The 20,595-nt window shown below is 32.7% G+C and overlaps 2 protein-coding genes across 2 annotated transcripts; both read right to left on the bottom strand.

The window, feature by feature from the left end:
• Positions 1-231: 231 nt before the first annotated feature.
• Positions 232-2,939, bottom strand: LOC146929681 (uncharacterized). Its single transcript, XM_085701475.1, has 5 exons — positions 2,811-2,939; positions 1,994-2,113; positions 1,840-1,904; positions 837-948; positions 232-613 (listed from the first exon to the last, which is right to left on the bottom strand). Exons 2-5 carry the CDS (start codon positions 2,096-2,098, stop codon positions 506-508), a joined length of 390 nt encoding a protein of 129 aa, XP_085557601.1. The 5' UTR covers positions 2,099-2,113; positions 2,811-2,939; the 3' UTR covers positions 232-505.
• Positions 2,940-12,415: 9,476 nt separating this feature from the next.
• Positions 12,416-19,960, bottom strand: LOC146929680 (uncharacterized). Its single transcript, XM_085701474.1, has 4 exons — positions 19,454-19,960; positions 19,315-19,362; positions 19,156-19,209; positions 12,416-12,585 (listed from the first exon to the last, which is right to left on the bottom strand). Exons 1-4 carry the CDS (start codon positions 19,772-19,774, stop codon positions 12,505-12,507), a joined length of 504 nt encoding a protein of 167 aa, XP_085557600.1. The 5' UTR covers positions 19,775-19,960; the 3' UTR covers positions 12,416-12,504.
• Between the last annotated feature and the right edge of the window lie 635 nt (positions 19,961-20,595).

Raw genomic sequence — 20,595 nt, 5'->3', positions numbered from 1 at the left:
CACAGAGAAATTCCCTTGCCCATTGGATGGAGCGCTCAGTTGGAGCAATACCTACTCAAATCTACGTATGTATGGATGAAGGTTGAAAGCTCTATTCTTGTTTAAATATGCAACTCTACCATGACTAAAATTAAATGACTTGAACACTAAGCAAAAACTATATGTCAAAGTTTAACCACTTGAAAGAAACACAAATCAAGTATGAGTGCTTAAGCATTCAAGCATAAGCAATAAAGTAAGCTTAACCACTTGAATCTATTGAGACAAAATAAGCATAACATCTTAATCACCAAAGAGGTAACATCAACAATGGAAACAATAATGAACAATTGGTGTGAGCTTGAACAAATGTCAATGTATCCTTATCAAATGAAAGAACCAACAAGCACCAAAATGTATCCTCAAAATCATAAAGCAACTCTTTTGCACAAATTGTTATCGATCAAGAGACGCTTTATGAGGTAATTGTAATCTACAGTCGGTGGAGCATCCGTCCAGAACATCTCTACTTCCGGAAGAAGCTTGATATTATGGCCACCACAAGCACGACAACACCGGCAGTTGTAATCGGATTGGGAGGTGGAATTGTCAACAAATCCTCAATATCCTGAACCTGATAATAGTAAGGTAAATTGGGGTCAAAAACTCTTTCAATGACTGATAAAATATGAGTAGTTTTTTCATTTACAAGAAAAATAGAACTATCTGAACAATTCTTTAGGAGTACTTACAAGTTTTGGTGTATATCTACCAAAAAAGATCTAAACACTTTAGGAGTAGATTCTTGAATTTATTATGATTATATAACATAAAAAAATAACATAATGTTCACCAACCTTAACAGGTTTCTTCCAATTGTTCTTTATTCCTTCTAGATGCCCTCTTCCAACAACAGCAACAACTGTTCGGCTCTCACTTGCCACTTTTAATAATGTGTAGGACATGTACCTAGATAGACACAATATAAATTTTATCATACATAGTATGAGACACAATATAAATATATAATTTATTGCAAACAATTTCTATACAAAGGCTTTGTTTGGATCACCTTGTTTGTGTTTATTAATGATATAAGCACTTGTGAGTCTGTTCGAGAGAGTTTATTGTTGTAAATTCGATGAAAAATCACACCAATAATAAACTTGATGTGTGGAGCAAGTGATAGTGAAGCAACCAAAACAAAGTGTATGGAAGTTATAATCACAAACAAAAGTAGAAAACAGCGAGAGAAAGAAAGAGAGAACACAAGTTCGGTCCAAATTGACCTAGTCTGTGGGAGAGAGTAGCCCTCCGTTTCACTATAATGATGAGTAACTTTACAAAATAGATATCACTGGGTTACAAGAATAAATATCCCGCCTAATTCTACCCAAAGCCCCAATCTCTTCCCGTGACCAAGAGACTCAATCCTAATAGTGTGAATCAACCCCAACCCTAGTTTGTTGCCAAGAGCAAACTCTATACAAACCCTAGTTTTGTTAACTTCTAAACCCTTGTTTCAGCCCCTCTATCTCAAGGTTTACTCTGATACAAGGTCTATATTTCTAGTAAAAGTATCGCTTAAAATTTGGAACAAATCTGCACTGAAAAATACATTTATGTTTTTCGTCGCCAGTGCACCATCGCCACGTTGCGACCCGATCGTGCCACGATTTTTCCAGTGACTTGCTTCAGAACTGAAACATCCAATCGTGCCACGATTTCTCCAGAATCCTAATTTTAAGTTATCTCTCACATTTATAAAGCTTATAAATAGTCCATAAGTTGTTTTTAGCTTATTTCGATAGGATTTCGTACGATTTTAAATTGAAGTAAGTGCACTATAAGAGAACTTACTTATCTCTTTCATGCGTAAGGGTCTCCCGTACAGTTGGCAACCTCTTACTCATATGTAATTCATACTGAGGAGACAAAGTAAAAGTAAAACCATTAGATTAAGAAGTTAAGAATTAGATAATGATTATTTCACATTAGATAATGAAATATATACATATTTTTGATAATTATCATAGATGGATAAAGAAGTTGAGAAACTGCTTGGAAAAACAGGTATGGGCGCTCTTAAGATGTGCCAGAGTGGCAGCATCCTCCGCATTCTCTTGTTTGTAATCTGTCCCAATCAAAATTAAGATCGATCAATACAGTAACAAAGCTGTAAAACAAGCTAAATGAACATTTGATAAAGTTGTGGACATTGTGTTGAAATTGAAGGCATAATTCAACCTTAAAAAACCGGCTTGCAAGGTGAGGATTGCTTTCTCTATATAAACTCTTATCAAGAGTTTTATCTATCCGATGTGAGACTTGGGTTTTTCCCAATACAACCCCTCACGCCCATCACTCTTTGGGCTTGGTGTGTGAATCGGTAAGTGGCCCTTTAATTCGACAATCTCTGATACCATGTTAAAATTGGAGGCCTAACTCAACCTTACAAAACCGACTTGTAAGATTATTGGGAAAAGCCCAACTCCCACATCGGATAGATAAGATTCTTGATAAGAGTTTATATAGAGGATTGCCAATTAAGAGTCGTATTTATCTGATGTAGGATTTGGGTTTTTCCCAATACATTGAAAAAAAATACTCAAAAATACTCTTATGATGGACGGAGCTTATTTTAAAAACATTAATAGTATTTTAAAACATTAATAGAATATAATAATAAAAAGCTATTCGTTTGTGTTTCTTCTTAACCCTCCAGTTCCTTGGCGAGAGTCGAGGGGTATGTAGCATTTTCGAGCCACAAAATATTACTACTAGCCTAAAAATTATCGAGAATTGAAAACTTGCTAAAGAATTAGTCTAACCTCTATAGGGCGATCACCAAGTACCACTTTGCCACCATATTTGTTTGCTTCTCTATATGACGTACGAAACTCACAATTTTCTAGCTGTAAGAAGATATTCAAGGGAAGAAAAAAATGGTACACATATTTTCTTAAAAAAATCAATACAACATTCTTGAATAAAAATGGAATGAAAAACTAATAGTTATCTCTATTATATATATTTGCACTATTTTATTTTGATAGTACACATGGCATCCTTATATTGAAAGGTGCATTTAATGTATTGTGTAATTGGTACATATTATGTGATTTGTGCAAGACTTTTGTAATTAACATGATTATGCAAGTTGACTAAAAGACTTATAATGACAAAAAAATAAATGGAATATTTTATTCAAATTATTTTTGCTATTTAATGTGTTACTAATTTCATTACTAAATTAATAGCATAATTGATGTGAATTACTTGCTTCTTTTTTCCTATAAATATTGTTTGTCCGTCTCAAACATCTTCACATCATTTAGAATTCATACTAAAATTTTAAAATTATTCTCAAAATCTCTCTTTTATAATATCATTTATTTGAAATGCAAATATTTCTACCTCCTGACCAATTCAATTTTATTGATTTCATTATTATCAAATTGATTTAGGCACCTTTTTTTTTCCTTCCGAATTTTGATTCCCTTTTATAGGTTTAGCTGTCGGCTCTATTAATTTTAGGGTTTTCATCCCCATATATATTTACACCTTTTGAAAAAGTTTGCTTCACGTTTTAATGAATTTCATTATTTTTCTATTAATTTGAAGCGACGTAATTGAAAGACGTTTTGAATCAGATTTCTTCATTCCAAAACAATTTTTTTGCCACTATTAATAATGAGAGATATGTGAAAGGCATGTCAATGTTTTGTTCTTCCAACGTTGAAGTTGTGCATATAAAAGAGAATTCTTCCTTATAAAAAAAACAGAGAATTCTCAAGTATTTTTGGGTAACATATTAGTTGATAGTTCTCAAGATATTATATTTTTATCTTACATTTTTGTGGTGCAAACTATTCATGTATGTTGTAGAACAAGACCGACCCCTGCGAAAATGTAGAAAATTTATTTTAGTTATTTTTTTTCAATGAATTTTATCTAAACCTCACTATTTTCTTTATTATTTTCATTTACTCCTATTCAAAAGAACTGGTTTAATTTACTAAGTTTTTTCGTTTCTATTGTCAATCACTCATTTTCACTAAACATGGCGTTGATATATATTATTTCACATAAATTATTTTAACATCAAATCTCATCCATTCATTTCATTTGATAAATTAGTTCACATGCATCAAATACTTTTTATCACCTAATCAAGCATTCCATTTTTATCTCCCTATAATTATTTATTTCTGCCATCAACACATACTCAAACTTCTTTGTTAATTTTTTTACAAATTGCATGATAAAACACATATTTATGGTTGTTTGAGTCACTCATCAACATCGATAATATTTATTTGCCTTTATTTCATACCCATATTTTTTTTTAAATTATATTAAAAGAAAAGACAACAATCTCGGCTAAACTATCAATATCTCTATCCGAATCCTTATCTACATCTACATCTACAATATAAACAAGTGAAACCATTTTCAGTCAAAAGTACATGTGGCATGTTATAGTCTCATTTTAATTAATGTCAGGCTAATTAATGCTAGAAAAATTCAAATTTCCATTACATGGTATATGCTTAGCACCTGGTATTTCAGTCTCAACACATACTTCCATATACTGCCTCTATTTTAAGAAATCATTCGATTTATTATTATGATCAAAATGATATCTAGAAATTTAATTGCCTGATATCAAATCAAACAAGAAACTGCCCATAAAAAAATCAAACAAGAAACTATCAACTGCCAATTAATGAAATTAAATTCAAATTATTCAACACTTATAACAGTCCTAAAAAAGAATGTTGACAATTGGTCTAATTCAAGACTATCGTTGAATTGTTTCTCACCTATTAACATCAAATTAAAACCAAAATAAAATAGTGAAAGGTAATGATTCTTTTTGTCACAAAAAGGAAATAAAATAGCTCAGATCTTTATCTCCCATCCTATTCTCATCACTATTACTATTTTTTCAAAAATGGTTTTGAGAACGGTAAGAAGATCAAGAACACTTTTAGTTCCTACAATTTCATCAAATTTTATTGTTGATTGCATCAGACCATTCCCCTTCATCATGGTTTGTGACCATGGTTTAGGATTTTATTGCTAATAGTTGGATTTTTAGCTGTACATGAGAAAATAAGAGGGAGAATGTTAGTTATCAAATAATTTGTTGAGAAATTGATTTTGAAGCTGAAGAAAGGAATAAACGAAAGGGATCTTGAATCTTCTCTCATGATTTATATTTTGTTCCAATTCTCTCATGATTTATATTTTGTTCCAAATAATTGTCTACTATATATCATTTTTGAAAATGCGTCATTTGAGACATTATTTTCATCATATAACGATATGATCTTATTCATTAAATTTCTTTTGCTATTAATGTAACATATTTATTTTCCCATATATTTGTTTGCGGATGACCATATTGCTACTCAATGTTCCTCAAATTTACAAAGAACTTATCGGATTTATAACTAAAGTATATCTCAGTTTAATCGACTTTAATTCCTTCCAGTTTGGTTGTGTTTCTTCTAATTGAAAGGAAACTCAACATTATTGAAATTTCTTTTATCGGTTTTGTTTACAATGTGTTCATTATTTTGCGGAGACCTTTATAATATTGAGAACAAAGTAGTTTCCTATCTATATATTCATTTCAAGGTCGCGCATCCTATATTAACTGTCAGGGCCAAACTTTAGTTTTTTTGGTAATTTGTCATTTACTCATTTTATACCACGAATCATATGTAATAAGTGTGTATTTTAGTCTTTTTAAGGCTTTTGTTTATTTTTCTTCTTTGTGTTGTTTGGATTAGTGTTACATTATAAGAATTTTGAATTAGGATTTCATTTTTCTTTGTTGCAGCTTCTCTTCTAGATTCTTAAGTTTCTTTTTTGACATATTCTAGATTCTTACGTTGCAAAAGTTTTTCTGAATTTTATTACTATGATTATTTCTGAATTTTGCTAAAAAAAAATCTAAATTTTTATTGCAACTTTATTTATGAATTATGTGTTCTCACGGAATTTCATATATTTTATTTTTAGTATTAAATAAATACTAACATTTGAAGAAAAAAAATTCCTCTTTTATTTTTTTTTGAGGGAATTCCTCTTTTATTTAAATGCAGTTTTGGTCGAACCAAACCGTACACCATCGATTCAGTTTGGTTCGTTTTCACTTTTAAAAAATGATAAAACCCAAACCTCATTTGACTTTGAAGAGCATGTAAATGGTAATTTAAAAAAATCATTATAACAATCAATATTTTGAATAAAACACGTTTACTCAATAATATAAGTATTGTACTACCTCTCATACAAACAAAGTTGGAAAGAGTGTATATACACATTAATCAAAATATATCTATTTTAAAAGGGGCACTAGCCAACAAATGTGTATTTTTTTTTATGTTAATTTTAAACCGAACCTCCACTAGATAGAACTAGAAAATTAGGTGTACAACATATACAGTGGCTAGACCTATGGGTTTTTAGATGCAATATTGCACATGTTAAAGCAACTGAAAGTAATAACTTCTTATTGAAAACAACTATTATTTATAAAAAACTACACATTTAATATAAAATGCACAACAATTATTTATTAATAAGACCCATTTAATATTTTTTGAAGTGTTGAGTTTGAGAGATTTTTTATTTTTTTAGTTAAATGGGGTTCAATTATGAACCAGCTGCATCACTATATAAATGCATAAATAAAAGGAAATAAGAACAAAAGGAGTTGGGGGATGGACCAAAACCTTCTCAATAAAGCTAAGCAAAAAGCTGAGGGGCAAACACCAAACCAAGAAAAAAGTAAATAACAAGAAAATAAAAAGTAAAGAAAATAAAAAGTAAAGAAAACCAAAAGAAAAATAAAAGGAACGAACTAAGAGAAAGTCCTTGGGTTATTCTGGTAACATATATACTCCTAGAGTTTGAAAGATTAAATCTTATTAAGTATTAATTATAAGAGCAAGTGACATGTACATAGAGACTCATTTAAGCAACCCAAAAGGAGAGGCCCATTGTGGATGCTCTAACAATCGATTAACTTATTGATGAAAATTTTTGGTCGAAAATAATACAAAATAAATGCTTGCTGAAATTATCAATTTTTAAATATTATTGTTATTATTATTATATTATTATTAATAATAATAATAAATATTGATTTTTAATGTTTATTAGATATACTAATTAAATGTATCAATTAAGTTTGGTAACTAATTTTATATTTGATATTTTTTTTCGAGTTATCATGAAATTGGTATAAAGCTTACATCACCGCTTAGCAGTGACTAATTTTAGTTGGAAAACCTGTGGGATACATAAGACGAGTTCTCTCATCTCAGCCGAATATTTTCCATACACATGAGGCAGAAATTGAACTGCTATCCACATACTTACGAGGCTCTAATCTATTATCAATTTGACCATTTTTTCCTAGGGTCATAGCTTACATGTTAATTCCAGGTGTTCGTAGAACCGGTTCATCCTTCAATATTCCATTGAAAATCAATGAAGCATTGATACATGGATTTGAAAAGAAAATACGAGACCTTAAAATTGATATGAAGGCAGCAGAGAGAATCAAACACGAGACCTTAAAAGTAGTCCCAGGCCAAAACAAGTGGGTTAGATCAAACTTATTCATTGTGTTCCCTTATTGACTTTGTTTATCCAAATAATTTGGAAAATATATAGATCTCCAAAAAAATCAAGAGCGAGGGATACTTGCTCAAACTTTGGACCCATTTGAGCACTTTAACAATATTATTCTATCGTTGTTTCCAGAAAACGAGAAGAAAAATATTAGCTTTGATTTGGTTTGTCAATCTGACCAAAATAAAAAGCTACAAAGCAAATGGTATTCAATTGAGTTCTTGAATGATATTAACAGTTGCATATTTCAAACCACAAATTAAGATTTAAAGTTGGATGTCCAATAATATTGATGAGGAACATATACCAAGGTATTGTGTTTCAAAATGAGAAACCCCACATCTTCATCCAAAACCTTAAGACAATATGTATATTACTCATCTCATTTATATGTTCATAAATATCAAATCTTGCTGGCAATATAGAATTTTTACTCACACATGACAAATTAGCATTTCTCCCTTAAACGTGAGACTCTCTATGTCTATGATATGATGAAATAGTCAAATAAGGCCAGAGGCACAACATGGTAAAAAAGGTGGCTTGGTGGTGGTTTCATAGAGATGTGTTTTTTTTTCTCATTTATTTTATGAGAAGAGAGAAATTAAATTAGAAAAATTATTCGAACTAGAAAGAAATGACAAGGAAAACGAGTGAGTTGTGGGTAGTTTTATGAGTTTGTTGAAGGAGTTGGATATTACTGAGTAATTATTCTACCAAAAATATTAGACTCATTAAAAATGTCACATCAATTTAAAATGTACAATAAACATGTATTTTTCAACTCAGCATAACACATAAACGTTTTTCCTTTGTCATATCCCACTAAAGACTAAAAGTGAAGGAACTTAAAATAATAGAGGTTAAATAAAAAAAGTTATCGCCTTGACAAATAAAAATTGCATGAAAGCGAACGACTTCCAAAATATAATATTTAACATAAAAAAATTAAACAAATGACATTCAAAAGCTAACAAAACAAATCATCATAATTTCGGGACTGCAAGTGTAACCTACATTGGGTTGTATCTTTGCATTAGGCTAAAAGAAACTAGACAAATGATATCAACACCACAATTTCTCTCAAATTATTTAGGCACACGTTTGTGAGTCATCTCACTTATATCTTATTCAATATCTACTATTCCTTTCATTGTAGAACTTTAACTCTTATTTTACACGATAACATATCTCCCTCAAGTGTGACATTCTTTGTGTCCGTAATTACGTGACATAGCCAAATAAGATCAAACCGATGTACAACATGATCAAAAAGGTAGATTAATGGTAATTTACTAAAAGTGTGTTTTTGTTCCTTTATTTCATGAGAAGAGATCAAAGAAATTAGAAGATGAAAAATAAATTTGAGATTGAGAGAACTGATACCGGTTAAAAAAAATAAGAATTGTGTATTTTGTCCATGAGGTTATAAAGAACGAAGTAAGTTGCAAGTGATTTTATGAAATTGTTGAAGGAGTTGAAGATTTTTGTGTAATTAATTTACCAAAAAGTTAGATTGCGTTAAAAAAACTAATTTACCAAAAAGTTAGATTCGGGTAAAAAAACGCAACAACATATAAAGAATTTACTAAGCACATATTTTGTTAACTCAGCGTAACACTTAAGTGTTTATCTATGGTTAAATTCCACCAAAGATCAAAGGATAAGGAATTCAATATCTTAGAGATTGATTAAAAAATATTGCACGAAAGTGAACAACACCCAAAAACATAAATTTGATATAAAAATTAAATAATTGGCATCCCAAAACTAACGAAACCGTTTATCGTAATGTTGAGAGTTCTAAGGGTGTCTTCAGTAGGTTGGACTATCACATTAGGCTAAGTGAAACCACACAATTGTGATTGACATCACATCATTATCCAAAACCTTAAGGCATTAGGTGTATTGGTCATCTTACTTATATGTTTCTCAACGTCTACTTTGGCATCCAATAATGTGGAACTTTAAGTCACAATTTACACATGAACATATATCTCTAAAGTGTGAGACTCAATGCGTCTGTAATTTGTTGATAGTCAAATAAGGTTAGGCGAAGGCACACCATGGTTAAAAAAAATGGATTAATGGTGTTTTTGCAGAGGGAAGTTTGTGTTCCCATCTTTCATGAAACGAGAGAAATAAATTTAGCAACAATAAAATTAAATTAGAATATGAAAAGAAATTTGAACATGAAAGAAATGATAAGGGAAAAAAATAGTGTGTGTTTTGTCCATGGAAGTATCGGAAATATAGCGACTTACTGACAATTTTATGGGTCAGTTAAAAAGTGTTGGAAATTTAAGAGTAAATATTTCACCAAAAAATAGACTCGGTTAAAAAAACGCCACATCTTTATAAAATGTTTAATAATCATGTACTTTTTCAATTCAGCATAACACTTTTGTATTTTTCCATTCGCATGTTCGTTCACCCAAAGACCAAATATGGAGGTATTTGATATAATATTGATTGGATAAAAAAATTGCATGAAAGCAAATGACATCCAAAAACTTATACTTGATATAAAAAGTTAAACAAATGAATTCAAAAACTAAAAAAAAAAAAAATTTAATGCTTAGAGTTCTGAGGGAGTCTACAATGGGTTGGACCATCACATTTGACTATGAGAAACTCCACAAGTGATATTGACAGCACATCTTCGCGTAAAATCTTAAGACATTAGGTATATTGTTCTTCTCGCTTATACGTTGCTCAATGTATATTATTGCACACAAGTGTAACTCACTATAATGTTTAGAGTTCTGAGGGAGTCTACAATGGGTTGGACCATCACATTTGACTATGAGAAACTCCACAAGTGAGATTGACATCACATCTTTGCTTAAAATCTTAAGACATTAGGTATATTGTTCTTCTTGCTTATATGCTACTCAATGTATATTATTGCACACAAGTTTAACTCACATATGAAACATAAACATCTCTCCCTTAAGTGTGAGACTATTATGTATGTGATCTGGTGAGATATCACATAAGGTCAGAGACACGACGGCTCTGTTTGGTAAAAATAGCGGATAGCTTATAAGCTAGCTGATAAGCTAGCTGATAGCTTTTAGCTGATAAGCTAGCTGATAGCTTTTAGCTGATAGCTTATAGTTGATAAGCTAATTAAAGTGTTTGGTAAAAATAGCGGTTGAACTAGCTGATAAATGTAAAATTACATAAAAGGACATTATTAATTCATATAAAATTTATACTACTATAAATTAATATTTAAGATATTTGATAATTTAAATATTTTAAATTTAATAAATGTTTATATATTATTAAATTATTGTTTTTCGGTAAAAATTTATTTTCAATTTATTTCGATTCAGTTTCCAGTTATTATACATTAATAAAAAAAACTAAAGTTTACAAATTTATTTTAAGAATAAAATAAAAAATAATCAATTCATATGATTAAAAAAATTTGTTAAAAAGAACGAAGGATAAAACAAAAAAAAAACGTATAAATGGAAATAGGATAAAAAAAACATGGGTAAAAAGCTATAAGCGAAGCTATAAGCATGGGTTTAAATTAAACGAAGCTATAAAGGAAGCATGGGTAAAACACGTATAAACGAAGGATAAAAAAAATTTGTTTTAAATTATAATAAATTAATTATTAAGGGTAAACATGGGTTTTAGTTAAAGTGGTAAGGGTATAAATGGAATAAAACATGAAAAGCTATAAGCTATAAGCTCGAACGCTACTTGAAGTAGCTTCTGAAAAATAGCTTATAAGCTCGTGGAAATTCGTGAAATAAGCTATAAGCTCGTGGTAAAAGATCGTTACCAAACAGAGCTTTTTTTGTCAAACGAGCTTATAAGCTATAAGCTCATTTGGTGGCTTACCAAACAGAGCCGACATGGTAAAAAAAAGTGGGTTGGCGGCAGTTTCATAGAGGGGTGTTTGTTTCTTTCTTTCATGAGAAGAGATAAAGTAAATTATAAAAGAAGAGAAGATTAAAAATGAATTTGAACTTGATAGAAATGAAAAGAGAAAAAAAATAAGGAGTGTGCGTTTTATTCGTGAGAGCATAGGAAACATAATGAATTGCTGGTGATTTTATGGATTTGTTGAAGAAGTTGAACATTACTGGGCAATTATGCTACCAAAATATTAGATTTATTGAAAATATGTACATCTATTTAAAATGTCTAACGAATATGTATTTTGTCAACTCATCATACATATACATTTTTCGATTGCAAGATCCCATGAAATACCATAAGTGAAGGAATTTGAAATGACAAAGGTTTTTTTTTTTTTTTGTGCATGAAAGCTAATCACATTCAAAAACTAAAATTTAAGATGAAAAATTAAACAAATGGCACTCAAAAAATAACGAAACAAATCATCACATTAGGCTAGGATCCTACAATGGATTGTATTATCACATTAAGCTAAGATCAATCACAGAAGTGAGATTCACATCCTATCTTCTTTCAAAGTCTTAAGGCATTATGTATATGAGTCATTTCACTTATATGTTTCTCGCATCTACTCTTGCATACAATACGGAATTTTAACTCACACTTGAGACATTAACATCTCTCTATTAAGTGTTAGGATCTTTGTGTCTGTAGTCCACCACCAAGAACAACTCTCGATCCCCCACAACGTCGAACCCGGATGTGATACCACCGTTGGGCTTTCTGTGGGAGCCTACATTGATGTAGATCGACAATTTGGATAAAGAGAAACCACACAAGTGATAATGATACAACCAAAACTCCATCTAAAATTTTAAGTAACACCTGATACATCACAATATTCCCTCCATCAAATATAACGACATTCTAGCCCGTGCTTGGCACGGGTGTCCATGCTAGTAAAATGTAATAGGAATAGAAATATGATTGTCAGACAGTGAAACATGCCTTAGCATTTAACCACCTACGAAAGATGCTTTGATTTTGCTTCATATCTTCATCAGTGGGTATCTGAAATAAATTAAGAAATTAATTATACTATGATGATGTGACAAAAACGTAAGAATTTGTTAGTAGATGGCAATCTGAGTAAATATAAATCAAATTCAAATATTTATACGGTACTAATGTTTAATATTTAAATTTAAACAAGTAAATATATAACGGTATTTTTTATAGGTACGATTAACGATTCTCTCCTAGGGTTAGCACCGCTGACTTCTCGTAGTGAGTGTATTGATGTCGTTCGGTAAGTTTTGCTTTCCTGAACGTTTGTGTTTTTGCTTTCCATAAAGCCTTGATGTCTTTGTGTTCTTTTTCATGCCTTTGTCGTGCGATTATGCTTCTGCCTTTGATTTCATAAAGCCATCATTGATTTCCATATATCCAAATTCAAACGCTTCTGCCTTTGATTTCATAAAGCCATCATTGATTTCCATATATCCAAATTCACACTTTTGTCTTTTATGATATGTTCCAAGGGTTTCTTGATTCCATGGTTTCATTCACTGTTGCAACCGTTGTGATTTTCTCACTATTCTAAAAACCTTATAGTTTTGGTCGGTTGGTAATCTAGTAATAAACAATATTCATCTTGTTCCCGTACATACCAAATTCATTCAATCTTTTGTGGTCTACTCCGTTTTAGGGATTAAGGTTCCTGTTTCTAGGGTTGTCAAATGAGTGTCATTAGTTGGAATTGTCGGGGTTTAGGTAGCCCGAGCACAGTTCCTAATTTAAAGTACCTAGTTCAGACCTATAAATCGGATGCATTAATCCTGTCTGAAACAATGACAACATCTAATAAAATTGAAGAATTGAAATATATGTTGGCTTTTGATTACTGTTTTTCTGTTGATCATATTGGTAGAGGAGGTGGTTTGGCATGTTTATGGAAAAAGAACTTTAATTGTACTATCACGAATTTCTCCCAAAATTATATTGATATGGAGGTTAATGACTCTTTGAGGGGAAGATGGAGGCTAACTGGATTCTATGGTATGCCAGAAGGAGGAAGGAGAAGAGAGTCTTGGAATTTACTTTGGCAATTATCCAATCTTTGTCAACTTCCTTGGTGTATTATTGGTGATTTTAATGATATTCTATCAGCTGATGAAAAGAAGGGAAGGTCTGATCGTCAACCGTGGCTTATTCAAGGATTCCGGCAAGCTGTTTTAGATGCTGGACTTGCTGATATTCATATGGATGGTTATGCTTTCACTTGGTTCAAAAGTCTCGGAACCGTTCGCGCTGTGGAGGAGAAATTGGATAGAGCTATGGCAAATGATAGTTGGTTTGATAAATTTCAGAATGCTAAGCTTGAGTGTATTACTACCACATCCTCGGACCACTATCCCCTTTTGCTAGATTGTGCGCCGCAGCCTGCGCTTAGTTCTGGTCAACGTCGCTTTCGCTTTGAGAATGTGTGGCTTGTTGAACCCGAGTTTGGGCCTTTTGTTTCTCAAAGATGGCAAGGTTATGGTGATCGTCCTCTTGTGAATAAACTTAAACAATGTGCCGTGGATCTATCTAAATGGAGCATGAATACTAACTAAAACACTAGACAAGAGATTCGCAAGACTCAACGTAAGCTTGAAGCTATCCGTTCACATGTGGATGCCTCTAATGTGAGTTATTTCAACATGTTAAGGCAGAGGTTGGATAAATTGTTGATCAAAGATGATATGTTTTGGAAACAACGTGCTAAGACATTTTGGTATCATGATGGGGACCTTAATACGAAGTTTTTCCATGCGGCAGCCAGCACTAGAAGAAAGTTGAATAGAATTGAGCATCTTAAAGATGAGCATGGTTTTGAATGCCGGTCTGAAGATGGTCTGAAGCATATTGCGTGTGATTATTTCATGCATCTCTTTCAAAAATCACAGAGCTCGCGTGCAAGTGTCATTAATTTGGTTCCAACTTCAATCACCGGAGATGATAATGATATGTTGACTGCAAATTTCACTTTAGAGGAGTTCAAACAGGCAACTTTCTCCATGCAAGCAGATAAATGTCCAGGGCCGGATGGCTTTAACCCAAGTTTCTATCAACATTTTTGGAACATTTGTGGTCATGAAGTTTATCAGGCAGGTTGTCATTGGCTAGCAAGTGGTGCTTTCCCACCACATGTCAATTCTACTAATATTACTCTTATTCCAAAAGGTGATTCTCAGACTTCAATGAAGGATTGACGGCCTATTTCTCTCTGTAATGTTGTGTATAAAATTGTAGCCAAGGTGCTTGCTAATAGGCTCAAACAGGTGCTCGATAAATGTATCTCTATTAATCAGTCAACTTTTGTCCCAGGTCGATCTATCTTAGATATTGCAATGGTGGCTATTGAAATTGTTCACTATATGAAGGCAAAGGCAAAAGGAAAGAGTGGAGATGATACACTTAGGTTGGATATTAGTAAATCATATGATAGATTAGATTGGGATTACCTACGAGATATCATGATTCAAACGGGTTTCTCATCTCGATGGGTTAGCTGGATTATGCTTTGTGTTGAGACGATTGATTACTCGGTCTTGGTTAATGGAGCTTCGGTGGGTCCTATTGTTCCAGTACGCGGCCTTTGTCAGGGGGACCCTCTCTCACCTTATTTGTTCATCATTTGTGCTGAAGGCCTTTCCTCCCTTATTCGTGAAGCTGAACGTTGCAATAATATTAGAGGTACTTTGATATGCACAAATGCACCAGTTATTTCTCACCTTCTCTTTGCAGACGATTGTTTTCTTTTCTTTAGAGCTTGTGAACGTGAGGCTGTTTGTATGAAAAATATTTTGACTACTTATGAAGAAGCTTCGAAGTAAGCCATTAATCTCCAGAAGTCAGAATTATTTTGTAGTCGCAATACTCCAGATGATTTAAAGAATCTCATTGTTACTACTCTCGGTGTTCGTCAAGTGTTGGGTACAGGTAAATATCTTGGGTTACCATCTATGATTGGCCGTAGCAAACATACAACTTTTAAATTTATTAAGGATCGTATCTGGAATAAAATAAACTCCTGGAGTAGTAGATGTCTCTCGCAGGTAGGAAGGGAGACTCTCATTAAGTCTGTTTTGCAATCTATTCCTTCCTATCTGATGAGTATTTTCCTTCTTCTGGGATCTCTCATTAATGAGATAGAAAAAATGTTAAACTCCTTTTGGTGGGGTCATAATTCAGCAAATTCACGAGGATTGCACTGGCTACCTTGGGAACGTCTTTCAGTTCCAAAGGTGTTTGGAGGTATGGGAGTTAAGGACCTTAAAGCGTTTAATATGGCTATGGTTGGTAAACAGGCTTGGAAGTTGGTTTCTTCTCCAGAGTCTCTAATCACTCGTTTACTCAAAGCTAAATATTTTCCTCGAAGTGACTATTTTGGAGCTAGTATAGGCCATAATCCTAGTTATGTTTGGCGTAGTATTTGGAGTGCTAAAGATGTGATTCAATGCGGTTTTCAGTGGAGTATAGGTACAAGTGAACACATACCAGTTTGGGATCATCCTTGGATCAGTAATCTTGCACAAATTTTACCATCAACTAATCATCACTTGGAGTGGCCAGCTATCACTGTTTCTGACTTGTTGGTTACACCCGAAAAATATTGTAATATGGAGCTAATTAATGCTTTTTTTTTGACAATGTTACTGGTAGAAATATTTTTAATACTCCGTTACTTCCTTCGGTAACTCATGATGTACCTGTTTGGAAGTTCAAGAGGGATGGTACTTATTCAGTTAAAAGTGCTTATAAGGATATTCTGAATCATGACGTGGCAGTTGTACAACACCGTGTGCTGGGTAACTGGAATTGTATCTGGAGTTTAAAATTGCCCCCGAAAGTTAAGAATTTCCTTTGGCGAGCTTGTCGTAATTGCTTGCCCACAAGAATCCGGTTGCAATCAAAAGGAGTTCAGTGTACTGATAGGTGTGCAATGTGTGATGATTTTGGTGAGGATAGTACTCATCTGTTCTTTCTGTGTAGTAAAAGTATGCTTTGTTGGCAACGTATTGGCTTATGGAGCCCTTTGATGGCTGTTTTTGATATTGATGTCAGCTTTCCAACCAATGTGTTTGTTATCCTACAACACCTGGATCAGCAACAAAAACAAATTTTCAGTGTGACCCTCTGGAGTATATGGAAGCATCGAAACAGTAAGGCATGGAACAATATTACTGAAACAGCTCAAGCTATTTGTGCTTGTGCAGGTTCACTTCTTACTAGCTGGAGGAATGCTCAGACTACTCGGCATCCTATCCCTCAAAATCCTGATAGCCCGAATGATTTTAAGTGGATTAAACCAAGTCCTGGCAGGTTTACTTGTAATGTTGATGCGTCCTTCTCTCAGGCTCGGAATCGGGTCAGTATTGGTGTTTGCATTCGAGATGATGAAGGTCGCTTTGTTTTAGCCAAGACTGAATGGATGACTCCGCTCCTTGATGTGGATTTGGGTGAGGCTTTGGGTTTATTATCAGCAATGTACTGGGTTCGCGATCTGCAACTAGGTATTGTGAACTTTGAGCTTGACTCCAAAACTGTGGTAGACAGTCTTTATGGCAGTAAAAGTGGCGTCTCTAATTTTAGCGCAGTAATTAATGATCGTAAATGTCTGTTAGCTTCTAATTTAGTAACCTCTGATGTTAGGTTCATTCATAGACGAGCCAACAAAGTCGCTCATAGCTTTGCTAGAGCGGCTTTGCGTCATGCTAGTTTCCATATTCATATTAGGATTTCATCTTGTATCTCTACTATTATTATGAATGAAATGCAATAAGTTTCTTCTTGTCAAATTTTTTTTTAACAAATCATAAATACTACCAATGTCACTTTTTTAAAAATTTTTTTTTGTAGAGGAATCATTATGTTTTATTGACATCTTAACTATGTTAACACCTTGGTAAAACAACAATCATTTGGAGCACCCCCAGGCCCCAACAATCATTTGTCCTAAACATGCATGGAAACAATCATTAAAAAATTAAATTTCTAAATCGAATTTTTTGTCTTCGCTTATATTAGATGGTAAAAAATAATAAGAATCTCAAATTACATTGTCAGGATATGTGTTTTTTATTTTACAATATCATTTTTTAGACTTCGTGTATACTATAAGGTCAATTTCAACAATTAACCCTAAAAAAAGTAACATAAGCAACGAAGACTCAGATGCTTATCAAAGAAAGCTTCCCTAACACAATGAGGTAACTTATTCCACCAAGTAAAATTAGATAAAGAAAGCATGATTTGCCCTTTGATTTGGACATTAATCAGATAAAGAAACACATTTTTAACTCACTATGATTTGGCCGTTCATTTGCACAAGATAAAGAAAGTTTCCTTTCTTAATTCGTTAGATGCATAGAACAAGATTAAAGGCATAAAACGATGGAGCTTCATTTCTAGAAAAAAGGATGCTCAAAAAGACAAAGAATATGAAAAATGGAAAGACGATAACTGTGTGATCAAATCTTAGGTTTTGGATGCCATGACCAAAGATGTAAGATCTTTGTCCATACTAAGGAGATACCGGAAACCGCCTAGAAAACATACTTCGTAAGTCAAGATGCATCTAAGGAATATCAATTATACTTCGAGATATATTATGTTCATTGCCTCTTTTCATAAACTTCAAAAGCTTTGTCAGGAATTTGATGTTATTGAGAATCGTACGATGTAGTTCTTGAAAGATGTCAAGTTATACAAGATGAAGATGAATTCGTATGTTTTCCTGGATGGACTCTATTCTCATCTTGATGGAGTTTCTGGACGAATTCCTTGTTAAGAGTCCCACATTGGATAGGTGATCGCCTGACAATGTGTTTATAAGTGAGGGCAATCCTCACCTCACAAGCCGGTTTTGTGGGGTTGTGTTAGGGCCATCCACAATTTCTAAGATTCTTGACACTATCCCTAGCAACTAGTAAGGGAGGGGACTGTGTTTTGAATCTAAAGGGAAGGATAGTATAATACTTACTCATTTATGGGAAGGTGAGTGTATTTTACTCGATATAACTCTATATATCCCTATGATAACTAGTAAGGGAGGGGACTGTGTTTTGAATCTAAAGGGAAGGATAGTATAATACTTACTCATTTGTGGGAAGGTGAGTGTATTTTACTCGATATAACTCTATATATCCCTATGATATATATTAACTCGATATAGGGAAGGTGAGTGTATTTTACTCGATATAACTCTATATATCCCTATGATATATATTAACTCGATATAACTCTATATATCCCTATGATATATATCAAGATGATGATGATATATATTATATCCATATCCCTATGATATATATTAAGATGATGATGATATATATTAAGATGATGATTACTCATTTGTGGGAAGGTGAGTGTATTTTACTCGATATAACTCTATATATCCCTATGATATATATTAACTCGATATAACTCTATATATCCCTATGATATATATTAAGATGATGATGATATATATATATTAAGATGATGATTATTCTTACAATTATTGATATCATAAGAGAGATAATAATAATGATATAATGAATAATAATAATGATATAATGATTGCATAATCTTAAATATGAATTCAAGAGTAAAAACCTCATAGGCAAAAAGGACTTTCGCCCGATTTTCACACAATTCCATGAAAACAGTCTGCAATGATCAAAAGCCAACCATAAGGTTTCATCATTGATAAAATGAAAATGTACAAAGGAAAATAAGGAAGGGAAAACTTGAATTTCAAAAAGAAAAACCCACGTCTGGTTTCAACAATTTGACGATAGATTCAACTTGTATTCTTGATTCCTGCAATATAGTTCAAAACAAGATCTCCTTTAATAATAATATTTTTTAAATCACATGTTAGTAATAAAAAGAACAAAAAATAGGAATTTACCTTTGTGCAATGACCGACGCCAACGAGGTAGATGTCACAAACACCACCCTTTGCGGTAGACTCACATGACAATTCCATCACATATTTCGAAAGCTCCTTTGGTAGCTCCACTCGCCGCCGCTCTGTTGCCGGTGACTGTTCTCCAACGTAGTTGGCGGTTTTTGATACGATTGTGGGGATAACAATTGACGTCTCAGGCACTTCCTTTCCCGTTGCCGGTGACTGTTCTCTGCCACAGCTGAAGGCAGAGTTTGGTGAGAACTGGAGGAGTGAACAAGTTAAAGGAACGAGTTGGGCGAGTTTAGTACGATGGGTCATCATGACCAAATGGAAGAAAAAAATAATGAGTAAAAGGTTTGGTTATGTTGCTTTCTTTCTTCCTTAATAACGTGAAAGTGTCGTAGGAATTGGTCTACTGTTAGCTAAGTCATGCGCTAAGAATCATACTATCATTTTGCTGTAAAATAGGAATCGGGGTTGCTTTCTTTTTGTCCCTCTTCTCTCTCTTCCTTATTTTGTTTTCGGGGAATTAGCCACTTTAGTCCCTGAATGGGGAACGATTCGTCAATTTAGTCCCTGAATGCAGATAAATTGCAAAATAGTCCCTGAATGTAGACTTTGTTAGTCAATTTAGTCCCTGAATGCAGACTCCGTTAGTCAATTTAGTCCCTGAATGTAGACTTCGTTAGTCACTTTAGTCCCTTAAATTGACCATGCAGGGACTGTTTTGCATATTATCTGCATTCAGGGACTAAATTGAATCGTTCCCCATTCAAGGACTAAAGTGACTAATTCCCCTTTTGTTTTCCAATCCTTTATTTTTGTTTTTCGTTTCCTCCTATCTCTTCCTTTTTTTATATGTTTACGTGTGATAATCATTTATCAGTGAGTGCATGTCTATTCTAGGTTTAGAATTGGTTTAATTTTGAATTGCGTCAAAACAATGTTTATATTAAGTATGATCAGTATATAAGCTTCTCTTAATAATCAACATTTTTTAATCATGCATAATAATCAACAATTTTTAATCATGCAAAATTTTGAAATTCATACATATGGTCTTAAAAAAAACAACTTTTTTAAATATTATGAAATTGAATGAAGACACCATTTTTAAGACAAAACTACTTTCTTACAAAAAA

Source organism: Medicago sativa, chromosome 4 (genome assembly GCF_051527215.1).
Source record: "Medicago sativa cultivar Bolivia chromosome 4, Bolivia_mono, whole genome shotgun sequence".
Lineage (NCBI taxonomy): Eukaryota > Viridiplantae > Streptophyta > Magnoliopsida > Fabales > Fabaceae > Medicago > Medicago sativa.
This window is presented reverse-complemented; position numbering and strand designations above follow the sequence as displayed.